The sequence below is a fragment of the Carettochelys insculpta genome, chromosome 2 (genome assembly GCF_033958435.1).
Source record: "Carettochelys insculpta isolate YL-2023 chromosome 2, ASM3395843v1, whole genome shotgun sequence".
In the NCBI taxonomy this organism is placed as follows: domain Eukaryota; kingdom Metazoa; phylum Chordata; order Testudines; family Carettochelyidae; genus Carettochelys; species Carettochelys insculpta.
The window spans coordinates 5,751,605-5,765,663 of record NC_134138.1 but is presented as its reverse complement, the minus strand read 5'-3'; the positions used below and the strand labels follow the sequence as shown (position 1 = coordinate 5,765,663).

At 68.5% G+C, this 14,059-nt stretch overlaps 2 protein-coding genes across 6 annotated transcripts in view; one reads left to right on the top strand and one right to left on the bottom strand.

The window, feature by feature from the left end:
* The first annotated feature begins 6,417 nt into the window (after positions 1–6,417).
* Positions 6,418–8,805, top strand: LOC142009569 (forkhead box protein H1-like). Its single transcript, XM_074987810.1, has 3 exons — positions 6,418–6,591; positions 7,584–7,688; positions 8,026–8,805. The coding sequence occupies exons 1-3, from the start codon at positions 6,418–6,420 to the stop codon at positions 8,803–8,805; spliced, it is 1,059 nt and encodes a 352-aa protein (XP_074843911.1).
* A 575-nt stretch (positions 8,806–9,380) lies between these two features.
* KIFC2 (kinesin family member C2) overlaps positions 9,381–14,059 on the bottom strand; it is a 35,923-nt gene continuing 31,244 nt past the window's right edge. For 4 of the 5 annotated variants that reach the window (XM_074986518.1, XM_074986519.1, XM_074986520.1 and 1 more), the window contains exons 16-19: positions 13,470–13,593; positions 13,081–13,210; positions 11,621–11,850; positions 9,381–10,334 (exon numbers count right to left, since the gene is read on the bottom strand). In XM_074986518.1, coding sequence (XP_074842619.1) covers positions 10,209–10,334; positions 11,621–11,850; positions 13,081–13,210; positions 13,470–13,593 — 610 coding nt within the window. In that variant the 3' untranslated portion in view covers positions 9,381–10,208. Of the gene's footprint in view, positions 10,335–11,620; positions 11,851–13,080; positions 13,211–13,469; positions 13,594–14,059 lie in introns of those variants that run through there. The other variant, XM_074986522.1, reaches the window with a different exon arrangement.

Below are 14,059 nucleotides of genomic sequence, written 5' to 3'. Positions count from 1 at the left end.
TGTGTGTGTATATACACATACTGTGTGTGTAGGTCTGTGTGTGTGTGTGTGTGTATATACACATACTGTGTGTAGGTCTGTGTGTGTGTGTGTGTGTATATACACATACTGCGTGTGTAGGTCTGTGTGTGTGTAGGTCTCTGTGTGTATATACACATCCTGTGTGTGTAGGTACTTGTGTGTGTGTGTGTGTGTGTGTGTGTGTGTGTGTGGCGGGGGTGGCTCAGCGGCTGAAGGCCACACAGGAGCCTCTCCCGCACCCTCAGGCTCCCTCGCAAGCCCCACCCACGGCCCCAGGCGATCTGCGGCCGCCGCCCGCCCGCGCCCCAGGGGAGGAGCCACCAGGCCCCGGGGCGGCAGGCGGGGATCCAGCTGGGCGGGCGCCGCCCTAAGCCGCTGCCGGCCCCACCCCAGCGGGTGGATGCAGCGATGCCTGGGCCGGCCCGAGCCGCCTCGGCTCCCCGCGGCTGCCGCCCACAGACACCCCGAAACTCCACTCCAGCTCGGGCGGGCGCCCCTGCGCCCCTCACCCCCGCCTGCCTCTGCCCGACCCCCCCCCAGCCCCTGCGCCCCTCACCCCCGCCTGCCTCTGCCCGACCCCCCCCCCCATCTGCCGGGACCCCCCCCGCCCCTGCCCCCCCGCCTGCCTCTGCCCGACCCCCCCCCCCATCTGCCGGGACCCCCCCCCGCCCCTGCCCCCCCCCCGCCTCTGCCCGCCCGCCTGCTGGGACCCACCCGCCCCGGCCCCCACCCCCCGCGCCAGTCTGCCGGGACCCCCCCGCCTCTGCCCGTCCCCCCGCCAGTCTGCTGGCCCCAGCCAGGCGGGAGCTTCGCCCACAGGGGCGGCTGCTGATCTGCACCCGTTGTGGTGCTCACCCCAGGGGCCACATGGCGCTGCTGCCACCTTCCCCTCCCCCGCCTGCAGCCCCCCCCCACTTACTCCAGCCCTCTGCTCTCCCCTCCCCCACCTGCAGCCCCCCACTTACTCCAGCCCTCTGCTCTCCCCTCCCCCACCTGCAACCCCCCACTTACTCCAGCCTTCTGCTCTCCCCTCCCCCGCCTACAGCCCCCCCACTTACTCCATCCCTCTGCTCTCCCCTCCCCCGCCTACAGCCCCCCCACTTACTCCATCCCTCTGCTCTCCCCTCCCCCGCCTACAGCCCCCCCACTTACTCCATCCCTCTGCTCTCCCCTCCCCAACCTCTGCTGGCACTGCCGCCCCCGCCACCAGCCGGGGGCCTGTGCCCTAGACTGGCACCAGCTAATCGGCTGAAGTGTGAGGCCAGCCCCCCGCCACACACTTACTTACTTACTTTGCGGCGCAGGGACTTGCCAGTGCAGCCGGGTTGCGCCCCCAGCCCCCGCTCAGCACAGACAAAGCTGGCCTGGGGTGCACAAGGTTTGGGCCCCAGGGGCTGTGTGCTGTCCCCTGGGCTGGCCCCACGCTGGGCTCTGAGCCTGGCCGCCGGCAGGGAGCGCTGTGCCACCCCCCCAGGCCAAGGGTTCTGCCCCAGCCTGAGCCTCCCCCATGTGGCCGGGTCCAAGCCAGGGGGGCAGACACAGCCCCATGTGAGCTGCCGGCTGGGGTGGAGCTGGGGGGCATTGGGGTGTGTTCCCCCCCCCGACTTCATCCTTCCTGAGCTGCCAGAGCCTGTGGGCAGCCTGGGTGGGGCAGGGGCCGGGCGCATAGGGGCAGCTGGAGGGCTCTACACCCCCCAGCATGCGGCTTACCGGGGGGGGGGTGCTCTGGGGCTGGGGGCGTATCAGGGACCCCCACATCCTGTGCCGAGCTGCCCCTCACTCGGCAGAGAGGGCTGTTGGCAAGGAGGCACCGCCCTACCCCCCCCCCGCCCACAGGCTGCCCTCCCTGGGTGGGGCACTGCGCTCTGGGGGCTGCCAGGCCCCCTCAGCTCCTCTGCCCCATTCCCTCCAAACAGGGGGCAAAGGGGAGGGCCCAACATGGCTGCCCCTCCCTTCCATGGCACCCCACCCAGCCCAGGCACCCTCTGCCATCAGCACCCAGCAGCTTGGCACACACTGCCCCATGTCCTGGGGGGCTGAGCTTCCAGCGTGCCCCCCACCCACCCCAGCTGAGGAGCAGGGCGCCCCAGGCCAGGTTTGTTCCTTTGGGTGGTGCACAGCCACACACCTTGGCACGCATAAAATTTATTCTGCACTTAGAAAAATCCACAGCTGGATGGAAAAGGTTAGGGGCTCACCGGCCCCCCACCCTGCACCTCGCTGCCCCCAGGCCAGGCTGGGGAGCCCTGAGCCCTGCTCTGACGGGTAACGGCCACTGTCTCTGCCGGGCTTGCGCACCTGGGGGCCAAGCTGGTGCTGGGGCAGGCCCCAGCCTGAGCAGCGGCAGCACTGGGGGAATCTCAGCCCTGCTTTAGCCATGGGGCGGGTGAGGCGGCAGCCCTGGACCCCCCAGCTCTGGGCCAACCCCGGGGAGGCCCTGCCAAGCAGCCAGACTCTGCAATCAGCAGCCGCTCAGCTCCGGATCCACATGGCGGGCTGCGTGGAGAGGCCCATCAAGGCAGCTGATGGCTGCCCTCAGGCAGAGGAGCCAGTGGAGCTGGGGGACTCGGGGCACCATGCGCTGGGGCTGGCTGCTCCGGAGCAGCTTCCATGGCCTTTGGTACAGGAGGGCCTCTGCCCCTGAGTCCTAACCACAACTCCCCAGTTCCTCAGCCCTGGGGTCCCCCAGCTCTACCAGTGCCCCACAGCCCCCCACAGCCCATTCCTGGGCTCCCCAGCTCTGCCAGCCCCCCACAGCCCTCCACAGCTCATCCCCGGGCTCCCCCAGCTCTGCCAGCCCCCCACAGCCCCCAACAGCTCATTCCCCGGGCTCCCCAGCTCTGCCAGCCCCCCACAGCTCATCCCCGGGCTCCCCCAGCTCTGCCAGTGCCCCACAGCCCCCCACAGCCCAGCCCTGGGCTCCCCAGCTCTGCCAGTGCCCCACAGCCCCCCCCACCCCCTGGGTTCCCCAGCTCTGCCAGTGCCCCCCATTCCTGCCCCTCCATCCCAACCACAGCACTCCTGCTATCACAGGCCTTGGGGCACCCCCCCATCTGCCAGTGCCCCTCACTCCCACCCCACAGCTGCTGCCCCAGCCTAGTGTGACTTGTAGCCTCCCTGTGACCTCCGGGCTGGTGCCTGGCAGCACCAGAGGGGCGGCTAACGCCCCATTAGTGCAGGCAATTTGCATAACCTTCCACGGATTGCCTGACAAAGGGGCTGGCACCCCGGCTCTGGGGCAGGGGAACTGCAGGGGAGCGGGAACCAGGCCCCGGGGCGGGGGGCGGTGCCAGGGCCCTGGTGGCAGCAGGGGGAGGGCCCTGCTGGGCTTTGCCACTTGGAAAGGCCCAAAGGCAAGGGGAGGGGGTGGGGGGAATGGGGGTGAGCGTCCCTGCACCCTGCCTGGCCCCTCCGTCTCCTGGGGAGGCTCCAGCCACCCAGCGGAACAGCTGGCGAGGGCCTGGCGTGACGTCCAGACTGGCACGGGTGCGCCAGGAGGGAAGGATCCTTCTGCTTCCCACCTCCAACGCACAGCTGGGCGCCTGCTTCTCGGGGTGCGGAGAGTGTGGGGGGCAGGGAGCTGTGTCCCCTCCCTTCCCCGCCTCGGAACCCAAGGGGAGACACTAACCCATCACGCCAGGGCGTCCGTCGGGGCCCAGCACCGCCTGGAATGAGCCAGGCCAGCTGCTGACCCCGGGAGGGCTCCGCCTTGGCTCGTGTGAAAGGGGAGCCCCCCAAACCCCCCATTGCTCCCACCGGGGATCTTGGGGGGCCCATCCCTCTGGAGCTGCCTGGCCCCCCAGCGACAGCTGTGCCTGGAAGGGGGGGGTGCACCTGAGATGGCAGCTCTGCCCTGTGAATGGGGCACTTCACACCAGCTGTGGGGCAGATCGCCCCAGATCCCAGCCCTGGCTCTGCCCAGGCCCTGCCTGAGAGCAGGGCCGGTGGCCGGCCCCAGCACCTGACCCATGGTGGGGGGCAGGGGGGCAGGGGCAGCTCCAGGCTTCTGCAGGTCTCCATGGCTCACAGCCTAGCACCTCCGCGGGCAGCATCTGGGGGTGGGAGCTGGCAGGGCTCCAAGGGACAGGGCTGTGCCCCCTTGGGCAGGCCTGCCAAAGGGCCAGCCCCCTCCCTGGGTTACAGTCCAGCCAGCCCAGGGGCTCCCCCAGATGCAAGGGCCCAGCACAGACGCTGCGGGCGACACACCCTCCAGTCCTGACCCAGCGCGGTGTGGCCGGGCCTGTGGCGACGGACAGGAGGGCAAGAAACACCCTGCATTGCCCAGACCCGCATTCCCTGCCTGGGCCTGCAGCCGTCGGGGGGAAGCTGGGGGGGTTAGGCCCTGCTGCCAGTCAGTGCCCTGTGGCAGCCGGAAAGCCGAGCCGGCAGCTCCCGCGTCCTGCATGCTCCCGGGCCCGGCACTTGCAGCAGCCAGGAACAGGCTGGGCTGGGATCCCCAGGGGTAGAAATGGCTCCTGGGGGTCCCTCTCAGGGAGGGGGCTTCCCCTCGGCCAGGGCCTGGGAGGGCAGGTGGCCCAGTGGTTAGTGCTAACTTCAGAGTCCAGTGTCCCCACCCCACTCGACAGGTGCCTCTTCCTCCTCCCGGCCTCAGCTCGCCTCTCTGCCCTGGGGGGCACAGAGGTACCCCAGGCCGCAGGGCTCAGCTGCTTTTGGGATTGCCAGGCCATGCCTGTGAGCAGCTAGAGATGCCAGCCAGAGGCCCCCCAGGCCTGGCCGCCTGGGGGTCGTGGTGCTTCTGCTGCAACGGATGAAGTTCAACAAGGACAAACGCACAGCACACTGGGGAAGGCCCGGGGGCTGCACCCCCGTGATGGGAAGAGGCAGCCTAGGAAGGAGCGCTGCGGAGAGGCAGGGGTGGTGGGGCAGGGGGAATCAAAAGAAGTCAATACACTTGCAAAACAACTCAAAGCAGCCGCCAGCCTGGCCGGTAGCAGCAGGAGCTCTGTGAGCCAGAGCTGGGCGAGCAGGCCCTGCTGGCGTGTTGCGCCCAGCTCTGGGCGCCACCTCCGGTGCACAAGGTGGGGGAAGGCCAGAGAAGAGCAAGGCCACTGCTGAAGGGTGTAGGACCCGGACCTGGGAGGGCAGACTGACCACATGGGTTTGTTTGGACTGCTGAAGATGAAATTGATGGGAAGTAGGTTCAAAACTAATAAAAGGAAATTTTTCTTCACACAGCGCACAGTCAACCTGTGGAACTCCTTGCCCGAGGAGGCTGTGAAGGCCAGGACTCTATTAGGGTTTAAAAAAGAGCTTGATAAATTTTTGCAGGTTAGGTCCATAAATGGCTATTAGCCAGGGATAAAGTATGGTGCCCTAGCCTTCAGAACAAGGGCAGGAGATGGATGGCAGGAGATAAATCACTTGATCATTGTCTTCTGTTCTCCTTCTCTGGGGCACCTGGCATTGGCCACCGTCGGCAGATGGGATGCTGGGCTCGATGGACCTTTGGTCTGACCCAGTATGGCCGTTCTTATGTTCTTAAGCCCTGACGGGACAGGACAGCATTTGGCGCCTCCACGGCAGCCACCGGGCACAGGGGGGCAGATTTTATGTGGGACACCGGCAACCTCAGCCGCTCGGACACTGGCCAGGGAATTTTCACAAGTCTCACGTCCTGCATTGAGGCAAAAATGGGGGCTGCCGAGGTCCTCCCGGGGGCCATTTTTGCCTCAATGCAGGACATGGGACTTGTCAGGGAAACTAAGGACAGTCCCGCAGATTGGACGTCCAGCAACCCTAGCAAGGAGGACGGCCAGGCCTTTGCCTGTCTGGGGGGCGGTGGCAGGGGAGGTTTGGGTTGGACCTGTCCAGGCGGGTAAGCGCTGGGACAGGTTGACCGGCGGGTCGTGGCATCTCCGCGCTTGGCGGGGCGGACAGCCGGCCAGGTGGGCTGCAAACCACAGCGGCCTGCGCGGTGCGGCCCAGCGGTGGGATCCTCCCCGGCCAGTGCCCCAAGTTCCCCGGGCTGAGCCCTGGGCCAGCCGGACCCTCCACGCATGGGCGCGGGCCCAGGGCCCTGTCCGAGAAGCAGCCCCCCGCTGGGGGCTCACCCCAGAGCCAGGGGGCAGGTGGCTTCGGCCTGCAGCCGCCAGGGAGGGCTCTGGCCCCAGCGCTGCCAGGCCCCATGGCGAGGTGGGGGCGGGCCGGGTCGGGTCGGCCACACCTCGCCCATTCTCACCTCCAGCCGCCCGGGGCCTCCCGCCAGGAGCCGCCCAGCCCCGGCCCCGGGCGCGCCCCAGCCCGGCTGGCTCCAGGGGGCGCCGCCCATCAGCATGACAAAGGCGGCGCTGGCCGTCCAGGGCCCCTAATGCGCCCACCTGCCGCCCCCAGCGGCGCCCCCCGGCCCGGCCCGGAGCAGCGCTCGCCCCCCGCGCCATGGAGCGGCCGCGCCAGCGCGCTGCGCCCGAGCCGGAGCCGGACCCCGAGCCGGAGCCGCCGCGGCCGCGGAGGAGGAAGTACCGGCGGCACCGCAAGCCGCCCTACACCTACCTGGCCATGATCGCCCTGGTCATCCAGGCCGCGCCCGGCCGCCGCCTCAAGCTGGCCCAGGTACGCGCCGGCCGGGCCGGCCCGGATCGGGGCCCTGCGGTGGGGAGCCCAGCGGGCCGGGCTGCGCGGGGCGCTGGCTCGGGCTGGGGGAAGGGGGAGGCGGCCCGGGTTGGGGGTCACTGGTACAGAGGTGCGGAGGGGGTCGCAGTGCAGGTTTCGGGGGGAAGTGGGGTCGCTAGGTGAGGGTGGGGGGTCATTGGGTGTAAGGCAGGCGTCAGTGGGGGATTGCGGGGGTCAGTGGGGTGGGGAAGGTGGGGCCATTGTGGGGGTAATGGTGTGGGGAAGGCGGGGATGTGGGCGGAGGTGGGGGTCAATGGGATGGGGGAGGTGGGGGTAAGTGGTGTGGGGAAGGCGGGGACATTGCAGGCAGAGGTGGGGGTCAGTGGTTTGGGGGTCACTGGCACAGGGTGGGGGAGGTGAGGTGGGGTGGGGGTCAGTGGTTTGGGGGCACAGATGTAGCACTGTCAGTAGCTCAGGGTGGGGGTGGCTGGGACCCGAGGGGAGGTGGGGCGGGGGTGAGTCACTGTTCGGGGGGGGACTGAGGAGATGGTCCCCGGGATTGGGGTGAGGGAGGGGGTGCAGTCAGTAACGGTAAGAATGGGGGGTCAGTGGTTGGGGGGGGTCCTTGGTTGGAGAAGCTGCATAGGGCAGTCACTGGTGCAAGGAGGGGTGGGATTGGGGTCCCTGTGGTGGCTGGGCATTGGGTGGGGGGGTCAATGCTTGGAGGGGTCCCGGGGGTGTGTTGGAGATGGGGGAAGGTGTAAGGGGGAGTCATTGACTCAGGAGAGAGGTGGTTTGGGGTGGGGGGGTCTGTGGCTCGAGGCGGGAGGGCTTTGGGGGTGGGGGGGAGCAGGTGGGGTCTGTGGGTGCAGGGGGCGGTCACTGATGCCTGGAGAGGCAGGGTTGGGGTCCCTGGGTGGGCCGGGAGGTGCCCTGGGGTCTGCTCCGCCCGGCCAGGGGCTCTCACCGCCCTTTTCTTCTGCCACTTGCAGATCATTGAGGAGATCGGCTCCCTCTTCCCCTTCTTCTCGGAGGGCTACCAGGGCTGGAAGGACTCCATCCGCCACAACCTCTCCTCCAACAGCTGCTTCTCCAAGGTGCGCCCGTGGGGCCGGGCTGAGAGGCAGCAGAGCAGGCTGGAGGGGGATGACAGGACATGGGGGGCAGCTTGTGGCAAGGATGGGGGTGATGGGGTGGGGTACTGGCAGGGTGGGGTACTGGGGGCAGGCTGGAGAGGTGTGGGGTTAACAGGATGTAGGGGTGGGGTGATGGCTTATGGGGGGCAGGCTGGCAGTGGGGTGAGGGGCCGGCTGTTGGCACAGGGATGGGGTGGAAGGAGCTGGGGGCAGCTTGGCCGTAGTGTGGGGCCTTTGGGGAGCTCCGACCCTGGAGAATCCTCCCACCCCCTGGCTGAACCTCTCGCCCCCCCGGCAGGTGCTGAAGGACCCCGCCAAGGCCAAGGCCAAGGGCAACTTCTGGACGGTGGACGTGAGCCGCATCCCCCGCGAGGCGCTGAAGCTGCAGAACACGGCCCTCTCCCGCCAGGCGGCCGCCTCCTTCGCCAGCGACCTGGCCCCCTTCGTCCTGCACGGGCAGCCCTACGGGGGGGGCGCCTGGCAGGCGCAGCCTGCGGCCAGCGCGGACACCAGAGCTCCCACCCCTGGGGCCCACCCAATGACTCGGGGCCCCCGGGCCAGGCCACGGCCGGACGCCTTTTCCATCCAGGCCCTGCTGCAGAACCTGCACTCGGAGGACTTGCCCGAGCAGCAGGGGGTCCCCGGCACCCCAAGGACTGGCTCCGTGCGGCACGGGGCTGAGGACAGCCCAGGCAGCTCCCCAGGGCCAGCCAAGCCCTGCCGGCTGCACCCCCCACCCCAGAGCAGCAGGCCCGACTCAGAGGGCTCTGCGTGCCGCACCCCCTCTGTGTCCCCCGTGTACCAGCCCCTCCCCTCCTACACCCCGGGGCTGCCCCCTCCCCTCCCTGCTTGCTTTGCCTTCCCCCCCATGCCAGGGCTGCCCTACCTCAGCTGCTGCCCCCTGGCCTACCTCAGCCCGGTGCGCTGGGACCTCCAGACCTTGCCCCCTGTACTGGGGGTCCCCATGGGCCTGGGCAGCCCGGTCCTCCCACCCGGCAAGGCCAGCCACGTCCCATCCGTTGCACCTTGGCCGTGGCACACCCAGCAGCTGGTGCCATCACCGCACGGGCCGCTCTGAGGGGCGTGGGGCAGCCCCACGCGGCTGGGCACCGGAAGGGCAGCTCCAGCCGGGCCCTGCCTCAGAACGGCACCACCAAGGCCTGGCCACAGGGCTCAGCCTGCTGGAGCTGGCAGGGCCTGGAGCCCGGGGGCCTCCCAGGGGAGTAGAGCCCAGAGCCCCATCTGGGGAACAGTGGGGAGTCTCCTGGGGGGAGTCGAGGCCAGGCCTGCCTGGGGGTGGGGGTACGCCTGTCGTGTGCAGCTGTGAATAAAGGGATGGAGACTTGGCTGTGTGGCTCATGGCGCTGCCCTATCACTGCTCCCTGCTATACTGATTGTCCCCCATTAGCCCAGCGCCCCGAGCCTGCCCTGCCCAGGGCCCGAAATACACCACCCAACCCCTCTGCCAGGCACCAGCCAGGCCCTGCCCGCCGGAGGTGCAGCGACTCGCTGTGGGGATCCCTGGGGCAGTGCTCCTGTGAGGCAGGGGGCAACTGACACCCCCCGGCTGAGGGGGCGGGAGGGGCGTCCCACGGGTGGGGGGACAGGGCAGGGGTGTCTCAGGGCTAAGCAGCTGTGACAGCAGGTTGGGTTGCAAAGGTTCCTCTTTATTGACCCCTCAAGGAGTACAAATGCAGCCTGGGGGCCCCCCAGTGACTGCCATGGCAGGAGAGCCGGGAGGACGGGGGGGGTGCTCCCCCAGCAGGGGCGGGAGCAGGAGCGCTGGCTGCCAGGGGGCGTTTGTGGGGGGCTGTAGCACAGGCACAAGGTGCCCGGCTCCAGGCTGTTGCACTGTTTCTCGCCCAGAGCTGGGGCGTCTGTGCACCTCTGTAGGAGCTGGGCCGGGGGGTGACAAGTCTTCCATGATCCCCACCCCCACCCCATGGGTGGCCAGAGGATTTAGGCGCCCGTGGTCATTCAGCCATGCGTGTGCAGCAGAGCATGCATGATTGCCCAAGGCAGCAGCTGCTCAGCGATTGTGGGGGTGGCGGGGGGGGACGCCTGCTGGTCCCCTGTTTGCCCCGGGGAGCAGGACAACTCCAACCAGCCCTGCAGCCAGAGCAGCAGAGCTGGGAGTCTCTGCCCCACACATGCCCCCTCCCTTGGGCCGAGCCCTCATCCTGCTGGGAGGGTGGCATGAGAGCCAGGTGCCAAGACCTGGCATGGCGGGGGCTGGGCTGGCCTGTAGCACGCAGGTGGGAGGGCGGGCACGGGAGGGTTCAGAAGCAAGGGGGCAGAGGCTGGGCACAGTGGGCCCGGGCCTGGCCTGAGTGACCCATGGCAGGAGGAAACTGCACTGGGGAGAACTGACGCCCCCGTGGGTACGCTGGCTGTGGGATGTGACGGCTCCCTCCCAGCCCCTGCCTACCCGGCCCTGGCACCTGCCCGCTCTGGTGCCTACACGTGGGGCGCGGGGCTGGGTCAGAGCTCGCTGGGGCCCCAGGAGTCGATCCGGCGGGAGGCGGGGCCCAGCTCCACCTTGCAGACCCGCTGGGCGAACTTCAGCGAGCACATGGTCTCCCCCGCGTTCTTCTCCAGCACCGAGATCTGGGGAGACAGGCCAGGTTAAGGAATCCGCCGTCCCAGCCTCGGCCCCCCGGTGTCCCCGCCCCAGCACGTCAGCCAGTTACCGCGGCCCACCTGGACAACCGGTGTGATTCTGTGAAAAGCTGCCAGGCATGCGCTCTGCCCCCCGACACTACAGTACCTGACAATGGGGCTGGGCTCCCCCCCAGCACTACAATACCAGACAATGGGGTGGGGCTGCCCCCCCACACCACAGTACCAGACAATGGGGCTGGGCTGCCCCCCCAGCACCACAGTACCAGACAATGGGGCTGGGCTGCCCCCCCAGCACTACAATGCCAGACAATGGGCCTGGGCTGCCCCCCCCCCAGCACTACAATACCAGACAATGGGGCTGGGCTGCCCCCCCACCGCACTACAATACCAGACAATGGGCCTGGGCTGCGCCCCCCAGCACTACAATACCAGACAGTGGGGCTGGGCTGCCCCCCTGCACTGCAATACCAGACAATGGGCCTGGGCTGCCCCCCCAGCACTACAATACCAGACAATGGGGCTGGGCCGCCCCACCCCCCTCGCACTGCAATATCAGACAATGGGGCTGGGCTGCCCCCCCAGCACTACAATACCAGACAATGGGGCTGGGCCGCCCCACCCCCCTTGCACTGCAATACCAGACAATGGGCCTGGGCTGCCCCCCCAGCACTACAATACCAAACAATGGGGCTGGGCCGCCCCACCCCCCTCGCACTGCAATATCAGACAATGGGGCTGGGCTGCCCCCCTGCACTGCAATACCAGACAATGGGCCTGGGCTGCCCCCCCAGCACTACAATACCAGACAATGGGCCTGGGCGCGCCCCCCCCCCACACTACAATACCAGACAATGGGGCTGGGCTGCCCCCCCGGCACTATAGTACCAGACAATGGGGCTGGACTGCCCCCCCCACAGCACTACAATGCCAGACAATGGGCCTGGGCCGCCCCCCCCCCCCCCCCCCCCCGCACTGCAATACCAGACAACAGGGCTGGGCTGACCCCCAGTGGGGTGCATGGGAGGGAGTGACAGGGCCACACTGTTTGGCTGAGCAGGACTCACCCCAGCCGGGCGGCCTCTTGCCCAGGGCTGGGAGGTCTGTTTCTCGGCCGAGGCAGCACCTCTGGGTAAATACTGTAGGCCCTACGCAAACAGCAGCGATGGTGGGCCCCGTTCTTGGCCACCGAAGGGGGGATTCCTGGGTGCAGGAGCGCGCGGGGGGGGTGGGACCAAGCAGCGCTGAGCACCAGCCGGCCCAGCACCACCCACCTGCACCAGCATGACAGTCTTGCTGCCCTGGCCCAGGGAGTCCTGCAGCAAGTAGGTGAGCTTGGAGTTGCGGAAGGGCACGTGGCCCTGCTTGGCTCGGAGTGCCTGGATCACCTCCCCCAGGGCCAGCAGCGACTTGTTGATGTTCTGGGCTTCCTTCAGCCTCTCGCCCTGCGCCCCCGACTTCCAGACTCGCTCCGAACCCGCCAGGTCCACCAGGTTCAGCTTCCCTGGGGGGCCGAGAAGCGAGACCTGGGCACGCGAGCCGGGCAGGGCGCTCCCGCCCCAGTCACGGAGCGCCCTGCAGACCCCTCGCTCCCCTCCAGCTGGCCCGTGACCCCCAGAACCAGCACGGCCATCTCGCGGCCTTGGCCGTCACTACCCCGCAGGGAGAGGGGCGCGGGGACCCTCTGTTCCTGCACCCAGCCCGGAGCCCAGTTTTGCCCCAGCAGTGATACTCCGGAGCTTGTGCCACAGGCCATGAAAGCCAGTTCCGGGCCGGGCACGTGGGCCGCGGAGGGGCCGGGGCTGCCCTGGGGGCCGTGGGTTAGTCCCAGACCACGGAACCGGGAGTCGCCTCGCGAGGGAGGCCGAGTCCAGTCCTCTGCCCTCCTGGCAGGACCGAGCACCATCCAGGCCACCGCAGAGGGGTGTGGCTAACCTGCTCGGAGGGACAGTCCACACCCTCCCCAGGCCACTTATCCCGTGTTCAGCCACCCGGCCAGCAGGGAAGCTTCCCTCAGCCCAACCTACGGCCCCTTGTGTAGGCTCGTTGCGCCGCGTCCTGCTCACACATAGCCCCTCCTTGTGGCCACCTTTCAGATGCTCCACAGCTGTTAGGCCCCCAGGCTGCAGAGACTGGCGAGGCCCCTGGCCACGAGAGGGGGCCTGGCTCAGCACCCCCAGAATGGGGATGCTTCAGGCAGAAGAACAGGGGCCGCTGCCAGCCAGCCCTTTGGGGGTGCCCCGGTGTTCGGAGCACGGCCTGTGTCTGGCCCTTGGCCGGAGCCAGCTGACCGGCTGGACTGCAGCACAGACCCCCCGGCACAGGCCGGCGGGCAGCCAGGAGCCCCAGCCGCCCACTGCACCGGAACCGGGGCCAGTCCTGGGCCACGGGACACCTCCTCAGGCAGAACCCCGCATTGCCCGCCAGGCGCCTGGTCTGAGCTGACTGCAGCCTCCCCGGGATCTCTGCCCCTGCTGTGCCCGCCTGGGGGCGGCCTCCCCAGGCACACAGCCTCAGGACCCTCCTCAGCCACCCGCTGCAATCCTGAACCAGGGGCTCCCCAGCGCTGGCCCAGCCCCAACCCAGGAGCGAGCAACACACCCACATCCCAAGGCCCAGCCTCCCTCCTCCCCTCCTGCCTCTCACCAGCAGCTCCGGCCGGCTGGGCCACAGGGGCGGCACAGCCAGAGGGCGGCAGAGGCCAGGCGGGAGCCAGGGCAGCGGCAGTGCCTACCTGAGGTCTTGGTCCCGGTGCTGCCATTGGTGCCGGCGAAGGTGACGGTGAGCAGGGCGTGGGACCGGGAGCTGCGCTCGTTCATGTTGGTGCAGGAGGTCGCCCGGTTCCGCTTCCCCAGCAAGAGCATCTGGGCAAACCCACAGGCCGAGGGAGTGAGGCCACGGGAGGGACCGGCGGGAGGGGGACTCCCAGCCCCACCCTCCAACACTCAGCCACAGGCTGCAGCTGGGCACCCAGGAGCAGAAAAATGGGCCCAGGAGCGCCTGGGGCAGGTTTCCCTGATCAAAGAGCATCAGCTCTGCCCCCGAGCTCCAGCCACCCTGCCCGCTCCCCACGCTGCCTCGGGAGCCCCAGAATAGGTCTGGCTTTGCCCCGTCCCCCGGTACCTTTCGGATGTCCCGCAGCCCCTGCGCCTCCACGCTGGTCAGGCCCGGCACATGCAGCTGCCCGCTCCCGTCAGGGTGCAGCTTCACTTCCAGCTTCTCCTGCGGCTCCTTCCCCAGCAGATCCCTGCAGGGCGGGGAGAACAAGGCCTCAGGCTGGCACCCTGGCTGCTCCCAGCCCCTCCCTCCCTCCCTCCAGGTGGGCAGGTGGAGATGAGCTCCAGGCTGCAGACGGGGCTGGTAGGGAAGGGAGAAGGCCCTGGGGAGTCTCAGCCCTTGGGCTGGGCAATACCAGGTGCTTTGCTCTCCCCAGAAAGGCAGCCACCTCTGGAGCGGAGCTGCACAGCCACCCCAAACAGCAGCTTGGAACAAGTCAAGAGGAGTCCTGGCTCCAGCTGAAACGGACTGGAAGAGCTAAAGAGGCAGCTTGGCTTCAGCTGGGCTGGGATCTCCCCAGGACCTACTTTTATCATTCACCTGAAATCTGTGCCTCCAGCAGCAGAGAGCCCCTCGCTGCTGCGTCGGGTACTCGGTCAGTGCTGAGCCCCCCTGCGGACCAGCACCCCCTAGAGCGCGCCGGGTCCTGGCAATCA

Bases quoted from the DNA above. Each gene is read 5' to 3' on its own strand.
- LOC142009569 (XM_074987810.1), top strand. From the start codon at position 6,418: ATGGAGCGGCCGCGCCAGCGCGCTGCGCCCGAGCCGGAGCCGGACCCC. The intron at 6,592-7,583 runs GTACGCGCCGGC...TGCCACTTGCAG, and splicing joins GCCGCCTCAAGCTGGCCCAG to ATCATTGAGGAGATCGGCTC. The intron at 7,689-8,025 runs GTGCGCCCGTGG...CCCCCCCGGCAG, and splicing joins CCAACAGCTGCTTCTCCAAG to GTGCTGAAGGACCCCGCCAA.